The sequence below is a fragment of the Scomber japonicus genome, chromosome 1 (genome assembly GCF_027409825.1).
Source record: "Scomber japonicus isolate fScoJap1 chromosome 1, fScoJap1.pri, whole genome shotgun sequence".
Taxonomy (NCBI): domain Eukaryota; kingdom Metazoa; phylum Chordata; class Actinopteri; order Scombriformes; family Scombridae; genus Scomber; species Scomber japonicus.
The window spans coordinates 23,008,805-23,032,522 of NC_070578.1; the positions used below are offsets into that span (position 1 = coordinate 23,008,805).

A 23,718-nucleotide genomic window follows, 5' to 3' on the forward strand; every position below is an offset into this window, starting at 1 on the left:
AGACTGTTCTATTTTTTCATATTTTGTTAAATTGTAAGTGTGCATATGAAAGACACCAGCTATTTCTAATACCAGCTTTTTTTGTGTGTGTTGCTGCAATGTTTTGTCGTTTTTGTTTGTTTGCTCCATACGTGCAAATGCGTGACTGTAGGATTTTTAGTACACAGAGGGATGTTGGAAACACCAGGGATCATTAGTCCAACTGCCCTCAATGAGTTTAATGAGCTTTTTTATGTGTATATTAGATGATGATGCGTATTGTCTTGCATTTTCACAGATTAAGCATGCCACACGTTTGAAACACTCCATTTTAATTTCAACCGTCTGAGCACATTGACTCGAGTAGATGTGGTTAGACCATGCATGCAGTACGTTCCTCTGCCTTTTTGGAATAACAGAAATGATGTATTTATTTCTTTTGTACAGCTTCCAATGAAATGACAATGCATGTTGTAAAGCAAATGTTTTTTAAAATAGATCTTGTAAATATGGTGTTTGGCTCTTGGTCCATCCAAACCTTTTTTAGATTACAGGAATGGCAAACCACTACTAACACAATGTTTCTGAAAGGTGCTGAAAATGTACCTTTTTACGCTAAACCAGTGTGTATCTGTATTCACCAAGTTTTACCAAAATTCTGCATCTCATTTTCTCAAACATGTCTCTCTGAATGCCTGCAAAGCTGTAGCCTGTGCTTTTAAGTTTGCACTGATATGTGTGCAAACTGCAGGGAAAGGTAGATGCTTTGCTGCGTTATCGGTGTCTGTGAGCTGTAATAGTCCTTTTCTGTTTGATTGCTAATTGCATGCATAGGTGAGGACATATCTGTGGTCACAAACAGCATACAGAAAACACATGGTCTGCATTTTTTCCTAAAATGTTCTGAAAATGTGTTTTGATTGTCACTGCTGTGATGTATGTTCAGAATCAATTGTCAGAGTTCAAACTATGCAGACATTTTGAATGTGAGAAGTGCTCTAGTGCTGTCCATCACTTGTGCTCTTTATAGCATTAAGTTATGGATCTTGATTCAACCAAATTGGCTTGTAAAAAGCATCCATTACTTCAGCAATAATTTTACATTTTCAAAGTCACATTTCATAATTGTCTGGAGATATTACTAATGTATTTCATGTTAAAATAATGCTCAGATTGCACAGCTTTAGCCATGGTGCATACTGTCTTTCAAATTTATACTGCAATGACAGCGGTTGTTTTTTAAAAACAAAGTATATTATTGTAAACCATCTCAAACTTCATCTATTAAGTTGCTTAATATATAAACGTTATGCGGCAGGGTAGTTAAATGCTGAACATGATTTATGATTCTTATTAAAAGGAGAATTGCTGCTTCCTTTTAAACTGGAATATAAGCTTGTATTGTCCTTCGGGAGTTGCCATATTGATTTTTGCAAGGTACATTTTGGGATGTGAGGTGTGCCTTAATGAATTACCTGATCTTTTCATTATGATGCTCATGTAATTTATAATTATTTATTACAAATCTTTCTTTTTTAACTGAAATTTTGAGATAACTGGTGTAGAGCCTTTCAGAAAGTCTGTTTTTTGATTTTGTGCACTTCCTTTGAACATGCAATGTAGTTTTTTTAATGCTTCTTTTGTATACTGTACCACAAAGTAGAAATGTACTGTAATAAAAAAAAATTGAAAATGTCCCTGAAGTATTTGTTTCGACCGATAGATGGTGCTCAAGAGCTGCACAGAGAAATACTTGGAATCAACACTGGGTTTACTTATGGGTTAAGAGTTTTCTCCTTCGGTTTACAGATGTTGAGTAAATTGCCCAGTCAAGGTCAGCTGTAACATTCCTAATTGTACGTTTCCTTATAAACCCGAAAATTGTGACCCTTTCTGTAACTATAGACTCACCATTTTTTACTCTACGGTGGTCATAGCTTTCTAATGTGATAGTATGTAAATATGTGATAAACTATGACTTAAATAGTGGTTTATGCTATATAATGTAGCTGTGTTTCCTAAACTTAATCACAGAATCTGGTTTAACGTCTGCTTAATGACAGAAACGAGCCCTGCTGAAGACTCGTCTGGAACATTTATTGAAGACCAGTTGTATTAGGAAGGGAAACTGCAAATGCTCAAACATTTTTTTTCGTTTTAGCGTTACAGTATTTCTTTGACAACGTAAGTACGGGCTACACGGCGTTCGTCGTGTGTTTAAACCTTAGATAGGCTATATATCCGTAGAGGAATAATCACCTGACCTCATAACGGAGAGTCCTTACCTTTTAATGTCCGGGTACCGTTGGAAGCCGTTTTTTGAAGTTGGAATCGATGAACATGAGTTGCCAAGCAACCACGTTTGACTAATTAATGTTATTTATGATGGCTCGACAGATCAAGGTGAGGAAGGTTACTATGGAAATGTAATAGGTTACAGTTTACTACTCATCCTATTTAAAATGTAATATGCAATGTAACTATTTCAATTACTTAATCAGGGTAATGTAACTTATTACATTTACTTTTTGATTACTTTTCTAATTTGATTTTCTAACAAAGGTTTTAAGCGGTTGGTGGACCAAAATCTAAATTCAGGTGTTTTTCAGGGATGCTGACGTGATTTATAAGGGAGGTCATTTCTTATAAAGCAAGATGTATCTCTCATTTGAAAATGTATTCATTAGTTAATGTAGATTTTGGAATATAAAGTAAAGATATTTTATGAAAAAAGTCTGGCATGGGTTTAATTGGTCCTGTGACAAAATTTAAGCCCATGTGCGTTACCTTTAAGCCCACATCATGATTTATTTACAATATATATATATATTAAATATTTAAAAATGAGGGAAAAAACCCTCCTCCTGAGCAATATCTGAAAAATCTGACTTCAGATGTAACCTCCTTTGTAATCATCAACATTTTCATAAGTAACTGTAATTTAATGACACATTTTTCTCAGTAGCTGTAACAGATTACATTTACATTTATTTTGTCATTAAATCACGTAATGCCGTTACATGTAACTAGTAACTCCCAACAGTGACTGATGTGACGTAATTTTGATATAATAATTTCATTATGTCGCAGACACGTCATATTTTGTCGCGCATTATGATTGGGTAGTGTTACTACTGTCGCCATGGAGATTGTATTTTTCGCTGACCTTGCTTATCGATATTTTGGTCTGTGACTTTAGATAACTTGTAACGTCCTTTTTAAATTAGTGTAATGAAACTCTTGTAATTATTAATTAGTAATAATGTAACCAAACAAACCGGCTGGACGATGGTATCCAGTTACCATGGAGACGACTGAAAACTTTCGCTGAAGTTTAAATCAGCTTTTAATGTTTTAGGACTAACTAAGCTCACTTTTGGTAGGTAGCTAAGTTAGCTAATCAACCTCACATCACATCACTCATATAACTTTGATATAATGGTGTGGTCGTATTATATGTTCTAGTTATTTCTATTGCATCAGTTTGTTATGTTTGATTGTTAAAATAGACACCAAATTACCAAATGCCGTTTTCACGGACTTTAAAAAAAACTACATCAGGTCAAGTTTAACAACACGTGTAAGAGGAAGTGTGGTCTTAACTTTCACAATAAAAGACTCATTACGCACAGACAATGTGATGTGTTTTACATAAAGTCTCACTACTTCCGGTACGTCACTGGAGACTTGACGCTGCTCTGTTTCAAAAAGCGGGTTTTTCGCTTTCACGTGTACGCGCGCTCACACACACACACACATACACACACACACACACACACACACACACACACACTATTACTCACTCCTTTCTCTTTTCAAAAGCCCCTTGTGAGGCAGATTGACAGGCTAGAATGAAAATGAGGCGGACGCTCGGTCACGACTTCAGTGCGTACGCGTCCTTTTGAGGAGACCTCTAAACTTGGATCATATCACCATGGGAGCTATTTGGGCTGCAAGGGACTTTTGTTTGTTTTTGCTCTTGTTAAATAGTCGCCAAAGCGCAGCGCTCGCAGAGATTCGAGGTGGGACTTTAATGTGTGTGTGTGTGTGTGTGTGTGTGAGAGAGAGAGAGTGTGTGTTTATGTGTGAGAGTGTGTGTTGTGTTTTCCAGCCGTGTAGACACTACTTTACGCACGCTTTTAGGGGTGCGCTCCTGTTGTTTCCACTGTGGCGACTTAAATATTTAGTTTCTTGGTGTGTGGCTACATAAAAACTGAAATTCCCATCGTTACTGTAGGAACTGATGTGCTCCCTGTACGCATATAATACAAGTTTGTTTTATAGGTAACTTAATAATTCAGTCTGAGGCTAGTCTTTAATTTGCTTGTAGGGTGCTGTTATTATGGTAGTTTATGCTTTACTCAGTTTTTGTTATTAAAATCCTGGTTGTCTTAGCGTATGCTTATAAAATAGGACAAACTTTAAAAGTTATTTTAGATCATATATAGTAAATGTCACACTCTTTGAGGAAGTGTTAGTCATAACCTATTACACCTATGTGGCTTTCAGCAGATCCATGTGCAGAGGGAAGTGATGGCTGTCACATTGACGCTATTTGCCAGACTACCCAAGGCTCTTACAAGTGCACGTGTAAAGCTGGCTTTAAAGGAGATGGGAAACACTGTGAAGGTAATTGTGTCTTCTCTCTGTTCATATCTGGTTACCGACCATTTAAGTGTCAGGCTGGGATCACAGAGTTAGGATGTTTGGGCACATATTTTAATGCTGAGTGGCACTTTGGAGAGTTATATGTCAGTAAAACAAACTACATCTTTGTTATCACCATGTTATACTCTTTTTAATCTATATTTCTCATTTCTCCATACATATACGAGCATACAATTTCTTGCTGATGCTGGTAGCCATTTATTCTTACTCTAGTTCTTTAAAATACACACTATTTATCTTTCTATTGCACTCATGTTCTTGTCTTTTAACTTAATTCTCAGTAGTTAAAAATTGACATGTGGTGTTTACTTCTCAGATATTGATGAATGTGATTTGGAGTACAATGGTGGCTGTGTACATGAATGCAACAATATACCAGGAAATTATCGCTGTACTTGCTATGACGGATTCAATTTGGCACACGATGGACATAACTGCTTAGGTAAGATCAATTTTACACCACTAAGTGAATATCTATTGTGATAGACAGAGAGCTTGAATCTTCAGACCTGTCGGCAGAGTTAACATGTTGTCTTGACCGCATGTGAAGTTTCTCACACTAACTTTGAGGTCTCTCTTGTAAACTTGTAAAAATGTAGCCTAAAATACACAGTTCTGGTTTTGTTCATGCAATCACTTAAAAGGCTGATACATATTTATGTCTGAAATTTGACTATAAAAATCTGAATTTATACTTTGACAGAACAGCTTTATTTGATTTACATAAGTGAAAAGCTCAGTTTTGAATATCACAAATGCTCTTCATAGTAGTGTAAACGCTATTCATTAATGAAATCAATGTGATATCTTGTAGATGTGGATGAATGCAAGTTCAACAATGGAGGGTGCCAACACACTTGTGTCAACACCATGGGCAGCTACGAGTGTTGCTGCAAAGAGGGCTTCTTCCTCAGTGACAACCAGCACACATGCATCCATCGCTCTGTGGGTGAGTGTACGACATGCACACTTGTTCTGTAAACAGCAGCCGTACCTGACAACACAGATGAATTGAACTGAACGTGAAGTACAACAAGAGTTTGTGGCAGTAAGGTTTAAAAAGTCTGCAGCAAGTGATCTTTTTAACTGTGCCTTGTCCGTTTTTAGTTTATTGTTTGTATACTATAGTTTATTTATCATGTGTGTTTGTGTATGCTTGTTTTTGCTAATTCAGTCATGCCGTATGAAGCAAATTCTACAACATTCTCTTACAAATCTGAGATTGACGGCACAATGAGGGCTGACAGCTTCAAGCTGGCTCCCGTCTCTGAGCTTTTATCTGCAGCAGCGGCATGCTGTGGGAAAAGGATCTCTGTGTCCCGGAGAACAAAATAAGTTAATAACTGCAACACTCCGGTCTATGTTGTCTGTGTCACAGATTAGACTGAAGTGCCTTTGTTTTGTCTTCTTGACTGAACTGAACTAAAATGCAAGTGCTTTCCACTCCATCGGGTCTTGACAACCCTTTTAAATCCTGCGGGCTGATCCACTCAGCTGTGACCCATCTAAATAAATGGTGCTACATGTCTCATTTTCTAGCTCAAAGCATTATTGAGAATGTAATAGATGCTAGGATGGTTTCTGGGGTGAGCTTTCAGGCAGCTTCTGCTCTGCTCACAATATTTCCTTTTCCTTCTGGAGGTGTTAGAAATAACACAGTGGTTGGTGTTTTTGGATGGTGTAAAGCGTGAGAACAATCAGTGTCTTTGAGGTTGGCCAGACTAATCTCTCAGTATGAGTGCCTTTGTGTATAGTCGGTCAGTCACTGTAGGAGAGCTTCATTGTGTACCTCTCTCTATCCCAGAGGGCCTCAACTGTATGAATAAGGAGCACGGCTGCGCCCACATCTGCAAAGAGACACCCAAGGGGGGCGTTGCCTGTGAGTGTCGTCCAGGGTTTGAGCTGGCCAGGAACCAGAGAGACTGCATCTGTATGTGCTCAACAGCATGAAGCTAACTTTACCACACACCTGCCTACACATACACACACACACACACACACACACACACACACACACATACACACACACACACACACACACACACACACACACACACACACATACACACACACACACACACACACACACACACACACACACACACACACTCACAAATGTTGCACTGGCTGTTTGGCTCATAATTGTCTGTTGTTGACCCGGCAGTAACGTGCAACCATGGCAACGGGGGCTGCCAGCACACCTGCGAGGACACAGAGAACGGCCCCATATGCAAGTGTCACTTCAGGTACTCACTGCAGCCTGACAGGAGGTTGTGTGTAGGTAAGGACACTGTTAGTTGACCATTACTGGGAATATAAAAACATGTAAAACATAATGCTGCCATCAAACTTCTTTATGGAGTTGTCAATTCTGTCTTCTATAATATCCTCACATCCATTTTTAAAACTCTCCTTTAAAGTCACATCTTAATCCTGGGGAGGATGCAGCCATATTGTCTTAACCACTTAAACCCCACTGACCTGCCAGTAGGTCAGTCATTACAAATCATACTTTTTTATATCTAAAATAAACACTGCAAAAACTCAGCATTTTATTTTGGATTATTGAGGAGATTCCAAAGTTTCCAACTATACCAAATATGTCAGGATGCAGTTTTAGCGAAATATGTATAAAAATAATGCTGAAGACACCCAGAATATATCCATGATTTCTTTTACAATCTTAAAGCTACTTAAGAGTAGAGTTAATCCGACAGTGTTGGCTGGAATGAAATGGACATCAGAGGTGTGATTTGCTCAAGTATTTTGATCTTGTTCCTCAGAATTAATTGTTCTTAAAATCAAAATAGAAGAAAAACTAAAGTGCAGATTCATTTCAAATATAGTTTCTTTTTGTTTGCTCTAGTAAAGCAGACGTTATCTTGATGAATGAATGAATGAAAACAGAGTAACATCTCTCTGTGTCAGTTCTTCTGTTATGCAGAGTACATTTTTCCTTACAATGGTTAGGAAGGATAAGGATCAGCCTTCAGATATCGGGTAATATCTCTCTCTCTGCAGCGGTAGTGTGTGTGAGGTCCAGGGCGTATCACTGCAAGGTTGTCTCCAGATTCACTTTCCTGATGTGCTGCGTTATCTGACAAACACCAAGCCGCTACAAGTTGAATATCACAAGTGTAAACATGCATCTGGTTACTGAAAGGTGACCACGACAAACACCAAGAGGTGCTCACCTTAAGATGAATTCCTCAGAGTGAAGTCATCTTAAGTATATAAGGGTGTGTTATTTTGTAAAGGTGGTGAATTTGTGTACCATTGTTTAATTGTATTTTTGATTTGTTTTGTGGCACAGAGCGAGATGAAGCCACCACCGAGGCCTCAGACCACAACGCCACATCTTTTACTGAGGTGGACAAGAGGGTCAAACGAAGGCTATTAATGGGTAATAATTACACTCCTACATTCATTTTGTTAATACACTGGACAAACTGATACCAAATGATGGCTAACAGCTCAATTTTGGGCTGTACGTGATAGCATGTTGAGCTGCCAGGAACCACTCAGGGGTGTTAACCAGGGGAGAGGAGTAATGTCTAGTAAACCAATGCATTCCTCAGTCTTTTGAGCAAACTGTGAAATGACTACACACTCGCTTTCTTGCCCCCAGGTTCCCCCCAGAAAAATATGCATTTGTGACAGTGTGGTACATTTCACATTTTCCTTCGATTTTGGAAGGGCGGAGTGTGAATCTTTTCTTGTATAGTTAGTATTTATCAGTTGTGTGATTTTGGGTCACTCTATACATGTAAATCTAGAAGTTTTTGGCACTTTAAAAAAGTACATGGCTTGCACATGAGCTCTGGAAGTTTGGTCTTGTGTTAAACATAATACATGTTGTTATAGTAAGCTCGTCATCTGTGTTATGTTCAAGTTATCCTTCCACACTTTGCACCACAGCAACCACGCACTGTAGCTTAATTTTTCTTTGTCTATGAGAAATCATAAATTCTTAATATATGAATTCTATATTTTGTTCCAAGCACCTAAATTGATAATGAAAAATGTCAAAAATGTACAGTAGTATTATATCATCTCTACAGTCCAGGTGTTTTGTGAGTTAGATGCTCAGAAATTCAAGATTCTGTTTTGTGGAGGATCCAATATCTTTCATGTACATTCACATTGTATGCTGTATTTTCAGAGACCTGTGCAGTGAACAATGGGGGGTGTGACTGCACTTGTAAAGACACATCCACAGGCGTGCGCTGCAGCTGCCCCATCGGCTTCACACTGCAGCCAGATGGAAAAACATGCAAAGGTCAGACTTCCAAGTCCACTGAAAACCTCCAAGAGAGGAGCATGACACTCATGTACTCCAGCTGCTTTGTGCTGTTGTGTAGGAGAAGTGATGTCCGACTATCACCTGTTTCCCACAGATATTGACGAGTGTGAGCTTCACAACGGCGGTTGCGAACACTTCTGTAGGAACACCATTGGCAGCTTTGAGTGCAACTGCAGAAAAGGTTTCAAGCTGCTCACAGATGAACGATCCTGTCAAGGTAGAAATAACTTCTGACTGTTTTCCTCACACTATGGACAGTCAGCAAAATTTGGATAAAGTTGTGTTGCAAACAGAGTGGCATGACACTAGGAAATGTTTGGGGCATCCATAGTTCCCGTGTACATCAGTTCTTGTGATTTTTTTATTCTAAAAGGCCCAATCCATAATTTTTGACTATATAAAATAAAGTATATTGGTTATTGGTTGTAATGATGAACCTATAAACCATTAGAAAACATGAATAATTCCATTAGTCTGTGTTTTAAAAGAACTGTCAATCAATGTGGGACTGATTGTAGCTTCCATTACTGTGTTTTTATTTTTGGCAATAGATCAGAGTCTGTTTCTTTAATGATGCTGACCTGATGCAATTACAATAAACTGTAAGGCGTCTCAGTAAACTGCCGCCTTCTTTTACCTGTAATTAAGCTAAGGCTATCTTCCCCAATGTAGCACATGCCACATTGCATTTCATTTAGTGGGAGGATTCAGGATCAACTGTAAATGTGTGTCTGCGGGTGGGAAATCCCTCATGATGAAGATTGCAACTGACTGCCCTGCTATTATGTCATCCTTCTGATTTTGATTACAGATATAGATGAGTGTTTTTTTGAGCGGACATGTGATCACACGTGTGTGAACTCTCCCGGTGGTTTTCAATGTCTGTGCAACAAAGGCTACACCATGTATGGACTGGCCCACTGCGGAGGTGAGACAAAGTTTGATGGGAAGCAGGGCTACACATATAGTTACAACTCGAGAGTAACACACCAGTGTTTGATTTAGAAATATGTTAAAAATATAATAACTTTTCTATTAATGTGCTAGAAAAACAGAACCTGTAATTATAATAATGATTTTCCTCTTTGCTCTCAGATATAAATGAATGCAGTGTGAACAATGGTGGTTGTGACCAGGGTTGTGAGAACACCATGGGTGGATTTGAATGCTTCTGCCATCCTGGCTATAAGCTACACTGGAACAAAAAGGACTGTTTTGGTAAGCCAGGGCCTCCTCCATATGAGAGGCTGTCACTTTGGAAATAATGTGACAAAAGAGTTTATGATATTGCACATTTTGGACTAAAACTTGGGGGACAAAAACAGGAGATACTTTGAATTCTGTTCTCTTTTTCTCTTTGATTCTCTGTCACTTGGTTTTCTTGTGCTTGAGAAATATACTTCAAAAACTCCACAATGCTGTTGTTGCTGTCATGATGTTGGTCTGGTTTGTTGTTGTTCTTTCTGTGCCACCTCTTCTTCCTTGTTACAGTCAAATGTTTTCTTTTTTACCTTGGAGTTTTATTGTGGTTTCTATCTAGAGGCTGGGGGTTTACCACCTGAAAAAACCCCCTCTAAACCTACCTTGAACTGTAGTAAGCAGGAGGGAGGGGACCGTTGCTTCCTGACATGCCAGTCCCAAGTTCATTTCAGCAGCGGTGAGTTGGTTAAGCCAGATGTCCATATAGCAGGCTTTGACTGTGCCGCACCTGCTGTGAGAAGAGCTTGTGCAATGAGCACATTTCTAACTAAAACTAACAAAACTACTGTTCATATAGTAGCTCTTGCATAACATAAGTCACTGTCAGTTTTGTTACACTCCTGCTTATATTGCTGCTCTTATTATTCATCAGACTGATGAAAGCATCACTATACACATAGTGCAGTTCATCAGACCTTTAATGAAGTTTGCTTGATCCATACAATGTTTCAAACAGAAATATGTAGATTCTGTGGATAAAACAGTGCAGGAAAATGTCAAAATCTATGTCATTAAACAACAATTTAGCCTTTGTTGGCTAACCCTTGTGGCCCACACAGTACTCGCTGCAGCTGTTTCACATTGACAGCCTTCATCATTTCTTCGTTTACTGCACCTTTCATGTTGTTACAGTTCTGAGGCAGCCTAATCACTACAATGACATCAAGTGCATAGTAATGATTAACATTTTGCAAGTTAAACACTAAAGTTTTATGGCAAGAATTCATTAATTCAACAAAGTCTAATAGCAGGCATAAAGTGAAGAGAAGGAGCTGCAGAAAATGTTGAGCCTCTAGTACTAAATTCCCACTTGATAAAAGTTGGTTTACATTTAAATTTGGACAATGTTTGGTAATTGTTTGCTGGCAGATAAGTTTGAAATATTTTATAGGGTCATTATGTTGGTTAAATAGTCAGAACAGTGACTTCTGCGTTACAACACGTCTCATCCAATCAGGTGACATGAAATGACACACCAAAGTCGAGCACACCATTGCCTTTTGTTCATGATACCAAGCAAGACCCAAATTATGGGTTTCAGGGAACACAGCTTTGACTGTGTTTAGGAAACACAGCTTGCCACAGTACTGAATGACAAGCAGAATTAAAACATGCTAATGGAAACATAATTAGTCAATAAGTCAACCTGCTCAAGGTCTAGTTGTGTGAATAGTTGTCAACATCCTTCTGCAGAGCAACGCTTCATGTTCCTACATGCTGCCTGTTTGCTCTCAGCAACTAGGCTTTTGTGGCCTAAACTTTTGTGTGTGTTGGTCTCTGTGTCACGGCCTCTTGTGTGTTTTCAGGGACGGAGGATTCCTACACTGTGACCTGTGGAATGCCTTTGCCCTGCATGGCTGACGCACAAAAGAACAACAGTGGCTTGCATTGCTTAGGCAAGTACAAAAGATAACAGATTTACATCATACTTCTATCTTTCCTCTCTGCCACACAAAACAGCAACAACACAGACTTTGATTGTTTTCAGTTGGTGTTTAAATTGATCAAAATGAGAAGATGTTTTTGTTCCTCTGTGCTGCAGGTCCACAAATGTCCACGGTTCCACGCATTAAGACCACAGCCACTTTCAGATCTGGCACTACAAAGTGCAACTTAAAACGGAGCCAAGAGAGACTCAAGGAGAGCTTGAACTCAGCACGCTCAGGTACAGAGGTTGCCACACAACAAGTCAGACAATTCCTCAAAATACAAGACTTAGATCACAGATAGACAAGGATTAAAATTACAGCTCCTTCATGTCACTGGTTAAAAAACGCTTTGGGTTTACCGAGAACTGCCAGCATCTCAAGCCACAATCTTTAGGAGATAAAGCAGACCTGAAGGCTGCTTCAAAGTAAACCAAAAACCAAAGGCAAATGTGAAAGAAGTTTGTGGGGAAAGTGATGTGGTTTTGAGTGTCTTGAATGTCTCAGTGCAGCACTTTGTCTGGCAGTGACAGGGGAGGATGTAATTAGGCATAGCATGCTTTTCAGTTGGGTCTGACCTAGCCATCAATCAAATGAGTTTTCAATTGTAGGATTATTTTGCTTCTCCAGAGGGTTTCGGCATGGTCTTTTACATCCCTCACAACCACTGAAAGGGCACATAGTTGTTTCAAATAAAGGAAATTGTCACAGTGACATCCCATTCTTTTCCATTTTCCAGTCTACATGTGCAAAGATGATCATATTAACTGCATACAAGGGCTGTGTTAAAGATCCGTGTTTGGAGTGGCATTATTACCAACACTAAATTAGTTTATTGTTTCCTGTTATACTAGCTGTGATTTTCTTTACCAATTGTGCGATTGTTTGTGTTGTGTGTGTGTGTGTGTGTGTCTGCTGGATGTGATGTGGTCGTCGGGGGGTGGTTGTCTCCCATGTCCACAGATAGCAGGTTCCCCTTCACTGAAAATGTCCAATTCAGCTACGTGAGCCTCCGTTGCACCTCCTCAGGACAGCGTCTGCGCAGCCGCCACGGCAGAAAAGCAGGCGAGGAGGACGGCTCCTCCATCACAGCTGAGTTTGAGCTGGATGTGAACCTAGAGGAGGTAACAGGTTGGTCTCTCTGTGCTTCCTGCTTGCCTGCCTGCAACATCTGCTTCTTGTTCTCTGCTTATTTCTTTCATCGCTATCTGTCACTTAACAAACCAAACTGTTAAAGTATCTCCTGTTTTGACTTGGCTGTGGTGGTGGTGGTGGTGGTGGTGGCGGAGGTGGGCTCTAGTTTGGGATACAAGGTTGATGTGTTTTTTTACTTTTAGGATTGTTCTTTCCATGACTTAATGGTGCGTTTGTTTATGTGCATGCCTAGGTCAGCATGTGAACATCCAGGCATGAATTTATTACAAGTGTACGAGATTACATTTTTCTCTGGAGACAGTTGTGGTATCTAGTGCTTCTTTCAGCAGAGAGCTGTGATCTTAACTGTGTGCGTCGACGGTCAGAGAAGAGGCTCAGGAAGACCATCAGGACCCTGAGGAAGTCCATCAACAAGGAACAGTTCCACCTCCACTTTGCCGGCTCTGACTATGAACTTGCCAAGAGTCTGGGTCAGCCGGCAGAACACCCAGGACACTGTGTGGCAGGACAGGTGCTGGTGGGCAGGAAGTGTGGTGAGTTTGGTTTTCGTGTTTACTGGTTATTCAATGCAGATACCAAGGAAAAGCTCAGGACATGCACCTTTCAGCCAGACCTCACCTCTATTGGAAATAGTGATGTTTTTCATGTCTCCAGAGTGCAGATCCAGACCCTTTTGTCACACCTAACACAAGGCAGCAATGGCTCTGACTAAGCCTATACACACAGTAGACTCATAGTCATGTCTTTAAGTAATTGAAATAGTCCATGCCAGTGAGATATATTTAGACAAGCTGGTTTAATGATTGGATTTGGAGCAGGTGTTGGCCAGATGAGTGCCATATTTGGTTTGCAGACATGCTGTAATGAGCTGGTTTGAGGGGAGAGCGAGCTCACATGGAAGAACAGAGAGACTGTTGTTGGCCCTCTAAGCTGTGAGATCTTCCAGCATCTCTCCGGGATAAGAGTGTAACGTGAGGGCTGATGGCAGGTCCTGTGGTAGTTGTTGCCTCTCGCTTGGGTTTTATATACAACCTGCGATGGAGCAAATGTTCATTAAGTCAGACCGCACACTGTCAGTGTTCCTGAGCTGAAGGCTGGCATGTGTTTTCTCTGGCTGTTGCAACCGTGCGCCCCTAGTTTCGGGCCTCACAGTAAGTTTGCTGCCTTCTACACACCGTCTTAATATCATTGAGAGGAAACGGGTGCCTTTCCTCTGTTCAAATGTCTAAATATTTGTTCAAATGGTATGCGTTTTTGTTCGATATACGCACACGTCTACCACCAGTGTCGAAGATGTTGGAATTTGATGTTGGCCTAATCTCCAGATCTTAAGTAAACCTCACACAACTGTTCAAGTGTTTTTTGTTTCCCCCTCATGAACCACCATCCTCCACTGAAGGATGGGGCTGATGGTGGTGTTATTCCTCCTCCTCTCTAGGTTTGTTCATTTTTATTGGATACCAAAACAATTCAGCCACGCCACAGTTCCTGAAGAAGTTTGTTTAAAAATGTCACAGAATCCATCTGCCTTACATTGCACATATCTCCCTGTATCACTGTGTTTTTTCAGCTTCCACATTAACATTTAAGTTATTTCTGCTGTAAAGCTGAGCTGACATGATATAAACATAAACACTCCCAGTTTACAATTTTTATCTCTCGGTGTTAAGTGTCTTGATTCCTTAACTCCCCCGCTACACTTTCAGGTCAACATTAAGCAGTCTATTGGCCAGGGCAGGGGTGTAGACATGTAATTTGGCAGAGGAGGGGGGTGGGGGGGGACTGAAAGGCATTCTTAAACTCCAGCTCTTTAAAGGAGCTATATTTTCCCCTCCTCCCCCACCTCCCGCTCTGGCTTAGCTCTGAGTGCAGTTTAGTCCTTTTCAGTTTGCCCACTCCATTGAATACCCCATTTGGGTCTTGTTCTCATTGCCTCAGAGGGAGTGTATCCCTCCACGACAACACAGCCTCCTGTGCATTTGGAGAAATGTGCCTCACCTCTGTGCCCTCTTTCTACTCTCATCCCCATGTCATTTGGGTCACTCGTTGAATTTGTTATAACTGTTAAGGATCATTTAGTTTATTAATTATGTAAGTATTTTGTCATTCAGATGGTTTTGGTCATTTTTTTTAGCTTAACATGATCAGAGTGCGACCGTCGGAATAAGTGCGAACAGGTCAACAATTAAAATGTTGCAGAGTCGTTGCGACCAGTGTGCATCCGCATGTTCACATCTTTTTGACAGTGGTAGTCAACTTGTTTGCATGTTTGTTTTAACATTGAAGATGTTTAGGAAGTGCTGTTGATTCAAGCTGGCAGTTTGAGTGCTGTGTCCCCCCTGCCCCCCAGCTGGGGCCACTTTGCATGACCCCCAGCCACTAAACTGCTAAAGAGAATTGACTTCACCCACACCATGGGAATCAATTAGCATCAGCTGTTTGGGCCTCTGCTTGATGGGCGCAAGCAGCGATTGGGCCAAGCAGAATGGGGGGATTCAGAAACCTGACCCCTTTTATTGGGTTCAGCTCCTTACCACTGTGATACCGTAGTGTTTTCCTATGTCATCAAGTAGGCAAAGACTGAGGACTTGAATAGAGGTGAAAGGTCTTTTAAACCTCTTTGGGGCCATCAATTCGAGGACTCTATAGAAGCGTTCTTTGCATTTGAAAGGCTTCAAGGTTTTTTTTCTTTCACTCTCACTCTCTCTCTTCTCTCACTGCTTCCCTCTGTCAAATAAAAGCTGTTAGAGAACAATGCTATGATGGCTCCTCATGGTCTTTCAGGATAAACAATAGGCTTCAAAAAATGAACTGCTCTTGAGAGAATTACATTTTCTTTCTTTAAAGGAAAATCGAACAATTTGCTGAGCCACATCTAATGAATCTACGTTAAAGCTTTTGTGTGTCAAGCTTTTGGAGATAGTGGTTTTCTACTACAGCTTAAAGGCTACAACCGAGGCACATTTTGCACTAAAGGCCCGGGGATTTCATTGATTTATTCTTGTGTGAGATCAGCCTCAGTTTTCAAGTCAAGTTCTTAAGACCATCAGACAGACGCAGTAATTCCCAAATTAATTACAGGCACATTCTGAGTGGGAGGAACCAAAGCAAAATGGTGCTTTGGTCCCTTTAATCAAGTCTTTGCACTTCTGTGAGATAAGAGGGAAATGCTCTCTTTGATTAGCTTCTGTGTTTGCTTTTAAAAGAGGCGAGTGTGCTTATGGTGGTATTAAAAGTAATTCCCTGATGCACAGCCATGTTATATCAAGTACCGGGACGTGTCAGATGTAGGGCACAAAGGCAGCTGTGGAGAGAGAGGCCCGGTGCTCTTTTGTCTCAGTGTTTTTTTCCTGGATGCATTAGGTTGGTCTGTAAAGGCATTTTAACAGCTCAGTGCCGTGTTGATGTGTCTGTCAGTTGTTTACTGTATGTTTACGACTTTACTGCATTTCATGAAAGGCAGATGTCCATGTCTCAGTTTGTGTTAATAGGATTATGCAAGAAAATCTAATTCAGAGTGTGAGTGTTTATTTACTGTAGTTATTGAAAATGTGTTAAGTAAATATTAATAAGAAAACTCAGTCATATTTTTTTGTAATAAAAGCTAAGGAAATGTGTTTACTTGATAAATATCCAGATTGAAATTGGAAAAAAAAAACACAAATCACAATCCTGATTCTTCTCTTTCTTGTCAATTACTATTCCATACCATAATTTCCTAATTCATTACTATCCTTTAACACTGCCCCCACTAAAATAAAACTTTTCATTCCTCTGTGGAAATAATCCCTTTAGTTAGATTTACACATTTATGACTACCAAGGTTGTGTGACTAAATTAAACACGAGTGATGAGCAGAGCTGTTTCATTTTACTGTACAGTCCCACACCGTTTAGTTACAAGACTCAGTAAATGCACCAACGAAATGGCAAACAAATACATGGATTTAATTAATAAAACATACTCTTTAAACTGTATGTCTATGAGGTAAGTATTTAGGATCTACATGATAGTCCTGGCTGATGTACATGCTCTATATTTTCTCAGTTTTGATGCTTATTTAATACAAAAGTTAACTAAAACACTATATTCACTTTACATTAATAATACAACATTCATGACTACTTTTCTATCAAAGGTTGTGTACTGATGACTGGATTGAGAAGTTTAAAGTATATATTCAACAATAATTACCTAATTACCGTCATGTCAAGTTATATAACGATTTATGGGTACTTAAAAACGCATCAGTAAGCATGATGTATTCTGCTACGCTGCTGTTTATGAGTAGTTATCTATTTAATGTTATCTGTCTGACATTTCTGTCAAGTACTCATAGATCATAACACAAGTATTTTTTGGGCTGTGCCCTAATGAGCTACATAGTTGAACTGAACTGGGCTGTTAAATTGCTGCACCACTTTACGCTGTGATAAACTGCATCGAGGTCAGTTATATTTTTAAAGTCATTAATCTTGAGGCATTGTGCCCTCCATCTGCCAAGCCTTTTTTTCACTCTCACTATTATTAGGCAAGTGAAAATCTCAAATCTGTTAATACACTGATATTTTCATCAGGATCAGTTTTAAAATGAATGAGAATCAGTTAATTTGATGACTAAAAGATGCTGAGTCATTAAATCATGACTCTTCGCTGTGTTTATCTTTTTCAAGTATCTACATGATCCTGTTTGATTACACTGGAGAGGCAGCTGATGAAGTCTGGCTTACTTTGCTTTTATGTTCCTGTCATGCAGTTAAACAGCTGTATTTATAGTGTAAATCTACAGTGTGGTCAGGACTGTTTGATTATGTGTAGCCATAGGGCTTACCGCTATATTTGTTGATTCATGTCTGTATTTTACATTATCTAGCTCTCCTCTCATGGGTTTTGTAGTCGAGTGCTATCTGACACACCAGACACTGATCTGTGTGCTGAGTTAATGTAAATGACAGTAAAATACACAACACTGAGTTTTGTTTCTTAATTCTTTGTTTTCATCTTATGAGGAATCACAGCATTATTTTTGAGAGAATAGCAGACACATGTAGTGAAATCTCCACAGCACTAAGACAAAATTGTCACTTTTCAGAGCGATGAGAAACAGCCACGAGTATGACAGCTCCTTGTAGAAACACTTGTAAAGTTTGGTTTGTGTGAGTCTTACTACAAGTGCGTCATTGCAGAAATAAACGTTAATCTATCCTGGTTTCATTCCCCACCTGTCTGTTAGTAAGCTGCAGTGTCGGGACGTACTACGACGGGGATCAGGGGCGGTGCGTTTTGTGCCCAGCGGGAACCTATCAAGATGAGGAGGGACAGATGTCCTGTGAGGTCTGTCCTGGACCTGAAGGAAGAGAAGTCTCCAAGGTGGTCGGGGCTCGAAATATGTCAGAGTGCGGAGGTAAAACACTGTTAAACAAACCACACAGATTATCCTGCAGTATCCAGATACAACAAACACAGAAATCATATTGCCATAACATTTTTAAAATGAAAGCCTTTATCTCTGTGATTAAAGCACAGATCTGACGTTTTAATGTTTTGCTTGACATTGTACATACTGGTATTTAACTGCAAAATGTCTGTAAATTGAGCAAGAAGCTCAACTCAGCAAAAACTTAGAGATTAACATTTTATCTGATAAGTCTGTTGTTATTCTATATTTTTTGTTGCCAACAAATCTCATGAAAAGACAGAAAACCGAACATAATGTATAATCTGTGTAGCCAAAGTCTGTTAAAGCTCATTTCCCATTGCAGTAGATCTTCATTTAAAACATCTATTTACATGTTTGACTGATGAGTAATTATTCTTATTTAGCTTATAAATCTATTTTACTTTTTAAAGAATAAAGTAGGAATAAAATGACTTGGGGCTGAGTGCCATAGGCAGGCTCTTGTTGTTTGTTTGGTCTTTTCAGGGGATTTTTTACAATAGTTTAGTGCATCGACCGATTTATCCTGTAAAGTAATCAGCACCATAATATAAGAAGAGAGCACATCTACAGTTCACCTACATTCACTGCCACTCAAAGTCTTATAATGAGGATGTACAAACAGATTGCATCAAAGATCTGAGAAAGGTTTTCTTTCATGCTTTTGATACTGTAAGAGTTTTACCATTAAAAAACAAACATGAAAAGGCATAAACTGACGGGAAATGAAATATGAAGTCTAGGACAAATAAACACAGCAGGGGAACAGAAATAAAGGCACAGAAAGAAACTAAATGTAGATAAATGTTTAGTGAATACGAACAACACAGGAAGCGATGGTGCCTCGATAAAGATCTCTCCCTGCCAGATGTTCTGCTTTGTGTAAAGCCAAAGAAGCTTGAGCTTAGATGTTGAAGATGTATTTGAATTCAAAAGGTGAACTCCAGTTCTGAATAAAAGCTGAAGGAGCCACCATGTTTTGGTCTCCTCCTTTGCTGTTATCGCAGTCACTTTATGGCTGAATCCCAGATCCCATCTCCCATGACAGACTAAACAAGGAGAGCTATCAGTAGACTCCCAGTGGCACCCAGTTTGTATTAGTCATCCAGGGGATACAGAGGGTGAGAGGTGGTGCACTTCTAGATAAAACATGGCGTAACTTTCTTATTTTGAAGCTCTTGTCTTAATGAAAGGGAGTGCTTTTTCAGTTTTTCATGTGTAACATAGATAACAATGTATCTAACTTGTGCAACTTGTTCCAAAAGATTTGTAAAAGAGATTTCCTTGGCTTCAAACTCAGTTTACACTCCGTTCCGTGTTCAGGTCAGTGTTCCCCAGGTCAGTACTCTCATGATGGCTTCATCCCCTGCCTGCTGTGTCCACTGGGAACATACCAGCCAGAAGTGGGACGCACCAACTGCTTCCCTTGCGGAGGAAACTTGGTCACCAAGAGCAGCGGCGCCACTTCTTTTCAGGAGTGTGAGACCAAAGGTGTGGCAGTCAGTCATCCTTGTTATTGTTGTTGCCAGATAAAAACCCTCATAATATTAATGTTGTTCTGTTTCTCAAATTTAAAAAAGGGTTGGATTAGATGGTCCTTTTAGAGCTAAAACATTTATGAAGACCTGAAGCTATGCAGATGGCTATGCATTTTTAAATATAAAAGGACCTTAACTGGAGATGCAAACTGTTCACCCAACAGATGAACTGCATTATACTGACTAACATCCTTCTATCACTGTCTCCTGTAGTTCAGTGCTCTCCGGGACATTACTACAACACCAGTACACATCGCTGCATCCGCTGCCCTATGGGCACATATCAAGTAGAGTTTGGTCAGAACTACTGTGTCGCCTGTCCTGGAAATACCACCACTGATTTTGATGGCTCCACTAACATCATGCAGTGCAAAAGTATGTATGTCTGCACACAGTGATGAATTTATATGTGCTATATTACTCATAAACAATGAAGTTAAGCAGCAGGCAGTAATTCAGTTCTGGATCATTTATATTGCTACACCAAGAACAAAAACACAACTGTGTCTTCTCACAGACCGGCAGTGTGGTGGAGAGCTGGGAGATTTTACCGGCTATATCGAGTCCCCCAACTACCCAGGAAATTACCCCGCCAATATCGAATGCACCTGGATCATCAACCCTCCGCCTAAACGCAGGATCCTCATTGTCGTCCCAGAGATCTTCCTGCCAATTGAGGACGAGTGTGGAGACTACTTAGTCATGAGAAAAAGCTGTGAGTCTGAGCTGTGTTGTGTTTGGATAAAAACAAGTGTGTAATCAAAATTGTGTAAAAAATTATTCGGCTTGTATCACAATACCAATCAGAAAACATGTATGTATGTACCAGAAGCATATTTACATTGTCAGGATTACCACAGACCAACAGCATTATTGTTGTAAGCAAATTATGAAGGATGTCCTTTGATTCTGATATCACAGCTCTCTCCAACTCTGTGACGACCTATGAGACTTGTCAGACTTACGAACGCCCCATCGCCTTCACCTCCCGCTCTAAGAGGCTTTGGATTCAGTTCAGGTCCAATGAGGGGAACAGTGGGAAGGGCTTCCAGGTCCCGTATGTTACATATGATGGTAAGAGGAAATGTTTTGCTTTATCATATGGATGTGATGCTGCAACTGCTGCATGTATGCAAATGTGATTTAATTTGTTGTACTAATAAGTTGTTTACTTTAATTGTTTTTAGAGGACTACCAAGAATTGATAGAAGACATAGTCAGAGATGGGCGATTATACGCTTCCGAGAATCATCAGGAAATCCTGAAGGTATGCAGTTTACACTTGTCTAACACAAATGTTTAACAGTGTGATTTTTGCATTTGTCACTGTACTTGTTTCATCTTTCATTCTGCATCAATATTGAGTAGAACATTTAATGGAAAAAGAAAGACATTGACTCAGTATGTATTTAAGTGTTCAGGGCTTCTGTTTGGATCCAGTGGGTCTGTACTGCCCTCTTTTGGACACTGGTAGAAATACAAGCTGATGCTCACATTGGCTTTGTTTGTCACATATTGAATAAATGCCTCTTCTTTCCACTAATTTAATACATTTTCTCACCAGGACAAGAAGCTCATGAAGTCGTTGTTTGATGTGCTGGCTCACCCACAGAACTTCTTCAACTACACGGCACAAGAATCGAGAGAAATGTTCCCTAAATCCTTCATCCGCTTCCTGCGCTCCAAAGTCCTGAGATTCCTTCGTCCTTAGGATGGACTGGTTTCCACACAGTTTCTGAATATTTGATGAATTAGCTTAGATACTGGCCACAGTATCTGTTTTGTCCACTTTCCAGTTTGAGAGTATTCTGTAGTTATCTGTTTTCACACGGACCAATACGAGAGTGGACCATACACCTGATAAAACTGACCCTGAGAAGTAAGGTAGTCGAGGAAGCAGACTTTTAACTGGAGCTTTAAGAGGGAGAAAAGCAGTTCAGACCATCTTCAGATAGGCATCAGGATCTCTTCCCTTTGTTTGGAATATGTTTTAATTAGCAACAGAAAAATTGTAAAGACTTTATGACTTCCTTTAAATTTTAAAATCACAATCTCAGGATTCAAATCCAAAGCGCAGGTCTGCCTCATTATGATTTTGTGTGCCGAAGAGTTTTCTGCATTTTCATCTAATGATATTCATATATTTGAATACTGCTAAATACTGTACATTCTAACATTATGAGACTTTTGCTAATAGCATGGTGATGAAAAGCAAATACAGTAGCTAAGCAAATATATACTGAATCTCAGTGATGCTGTATAGAGTGTGTATCTAGTTTTAACATAGGCTACTTTCACAAGTAGAGTTGAACTGACAGAAAGAAATGGCTAAATGAAAGAAACAATTATAGCACAAATGTTTTCTTGGGAACATTAGCACTACTAAGAAAGTAGTGGGACCACAAAAGCAATTATTCTGATGAATGTTTTGTATATGATGTAAAAAGTTTTAGGTGAAACGCTATAATGTGTGGTATCGACTACATATTTGACAGTATAGAATTACTGCAGCTCCTGTCTCAGTGTTGCCGCTGTCCTGAAAAACCTGTTTAGATTCCCAAAAATTGGATAGTGGCTTTTTATGCATTCATGACACATTAACAGCTACATCAAAATGACACCAGTGTGCATTAATTATCATTTTTAAATTTTGAACCAACAACCAAAGACGGCTGTTCACTCTGCTGAGAACTGAGGACATAAGAATGATGTGTTTTTGAGTGACATGAGGTCAGGATAAATGAAAAGTTTTGTAAAATAGAATTGAGCTATTCACCTGTTTTAGATGATACATGTATGTATATTTTTATGGTTTTGTACATCTAATATGCTGTAAATAAAGATAGGAACCTTATTTTGAATTGTATTTCACTTGCATTCACACTTCAAACATTGTCTGTCCAATGTGACTCATTTCAATTATACAGATAAAGCGTCTTTTTGGTCACCACTCCATAAAATCTGACCAAAAGACTCACATTTTAAATAACTTTTGTTGTGTAACTTGCAACCTATATTCCGGATGGATATCTGTCCTCCATCCTTTATAATCTTGTACCAATACAGCAATGCAAAAATACAGTAAATACAGTAAAAAGTAAATTAAAAAATAAAATCTCTTGTGAAAGTAAAAGTACATAGGAATTAGCAGCAAAATATACTTTAAGTATTGCAGTAAAAGTAGCGGTTTTATTATAAATTACATAATTAGATTATTAATACTGAAGCATCCATGTTAGAGCAGCATGTTACTGTTGTAGCTGCTGGAGGTGGAGCTAGTTTGAACTATTGTACTTTATAAACAGTTAGCTGGTTTAATCCAGAGGGTTCCAACCAAGGGGTCGGACCCCTCTAAAGGGTCACCAGATAAATCCTAGAGGCAATGAGGTGATGAATGGGATAAGTTTTGACACACAAATCTGTTAATCTTTGATGTTTGGTGAAATATTGGATAATGTGAACACTCATTGAAATGAAACCATGTGAGAAGTGTATAGGGAAGAATCACTATTTGGTGGAACTGTTAACAACTCATAGACATCTGAAATGTGACCCTGACTACACACTACTTTTTATAAGACAAATCAAAAGACCAGAAGACAAAAGGATTGTAAACCATTAGTTTAATCTTTAACAATGTGTTGTATTTTAAAAGCTTAAATATTATCCATTGTGTCAAATCATCTGAAAAGTAACTAAAGCTGTCAAAGAAATGTAATGGAGAAAAAGGAT

At 39.3% G+C, this 23,718-nt stretch overlaps 1 protein-coding gene across 5 annotated transcripts; it reads left to right on the plus strand.

Moving 5' to 3' along the window:
* Nucleotides 1-3,796: 3,796 nt before the first annotated feature.
* Nucleotides 3,797-22,834, plus strand: scube2 (signal peptide, CUB domain, EGF-like 2). Of its 5 annotated transcripts, none has more exons than XM_053324552.1 (23): nt 3,797-4,001; nt 4,489-4,608; nt 4,964-5,089; nt 5,462-5,596; nt 6,452-6,577; nt 6,812-6,928; nt 7,961-8,050; nt 8,810-8,926; nt 9,045-9,167; nt 9,762-9,878; nt 10,046-10,168; nt 10,491-10,607; nt 11,737-11,826; nt 11,973-12,095; nt 12,820-12,987; nt 13,338-13,544; nt 18,245-18,415; nt 19,772-19,939; nt 20,200-20,361; nt 20,504-20,701; nt 20,908-21,060; nt 21,174-21,253; nt 21,551-22,834. In XM_053324552.1, the coding sequence occupies exons 1-23, from the start codon at nt 3,914-3,916 to the stop codon at nt 21,695-21,697; spliced, it is 3,066 nt and encodes a 1,021-aa protein (XP_053180527.1). In that variant the 5' UTR covers nt 3,797-3,913; the 3' UTR covers nt 21,698-22,834. The 5 variants fall into 5 exon arrangements, with proteins under 5 accessions (XP_053180527.1, XP_053180529.1, XP_053180528.1 ...); XM_053324554.1 differs by having other exon boundaries at nt 13,341-13,544; XM_053324553.1 differs by having other exon boundaries at nt 4,492-4,608.
* The last annotated feature ends 884 nt before the right edge of the window (nt 22,835-23,718 follow it).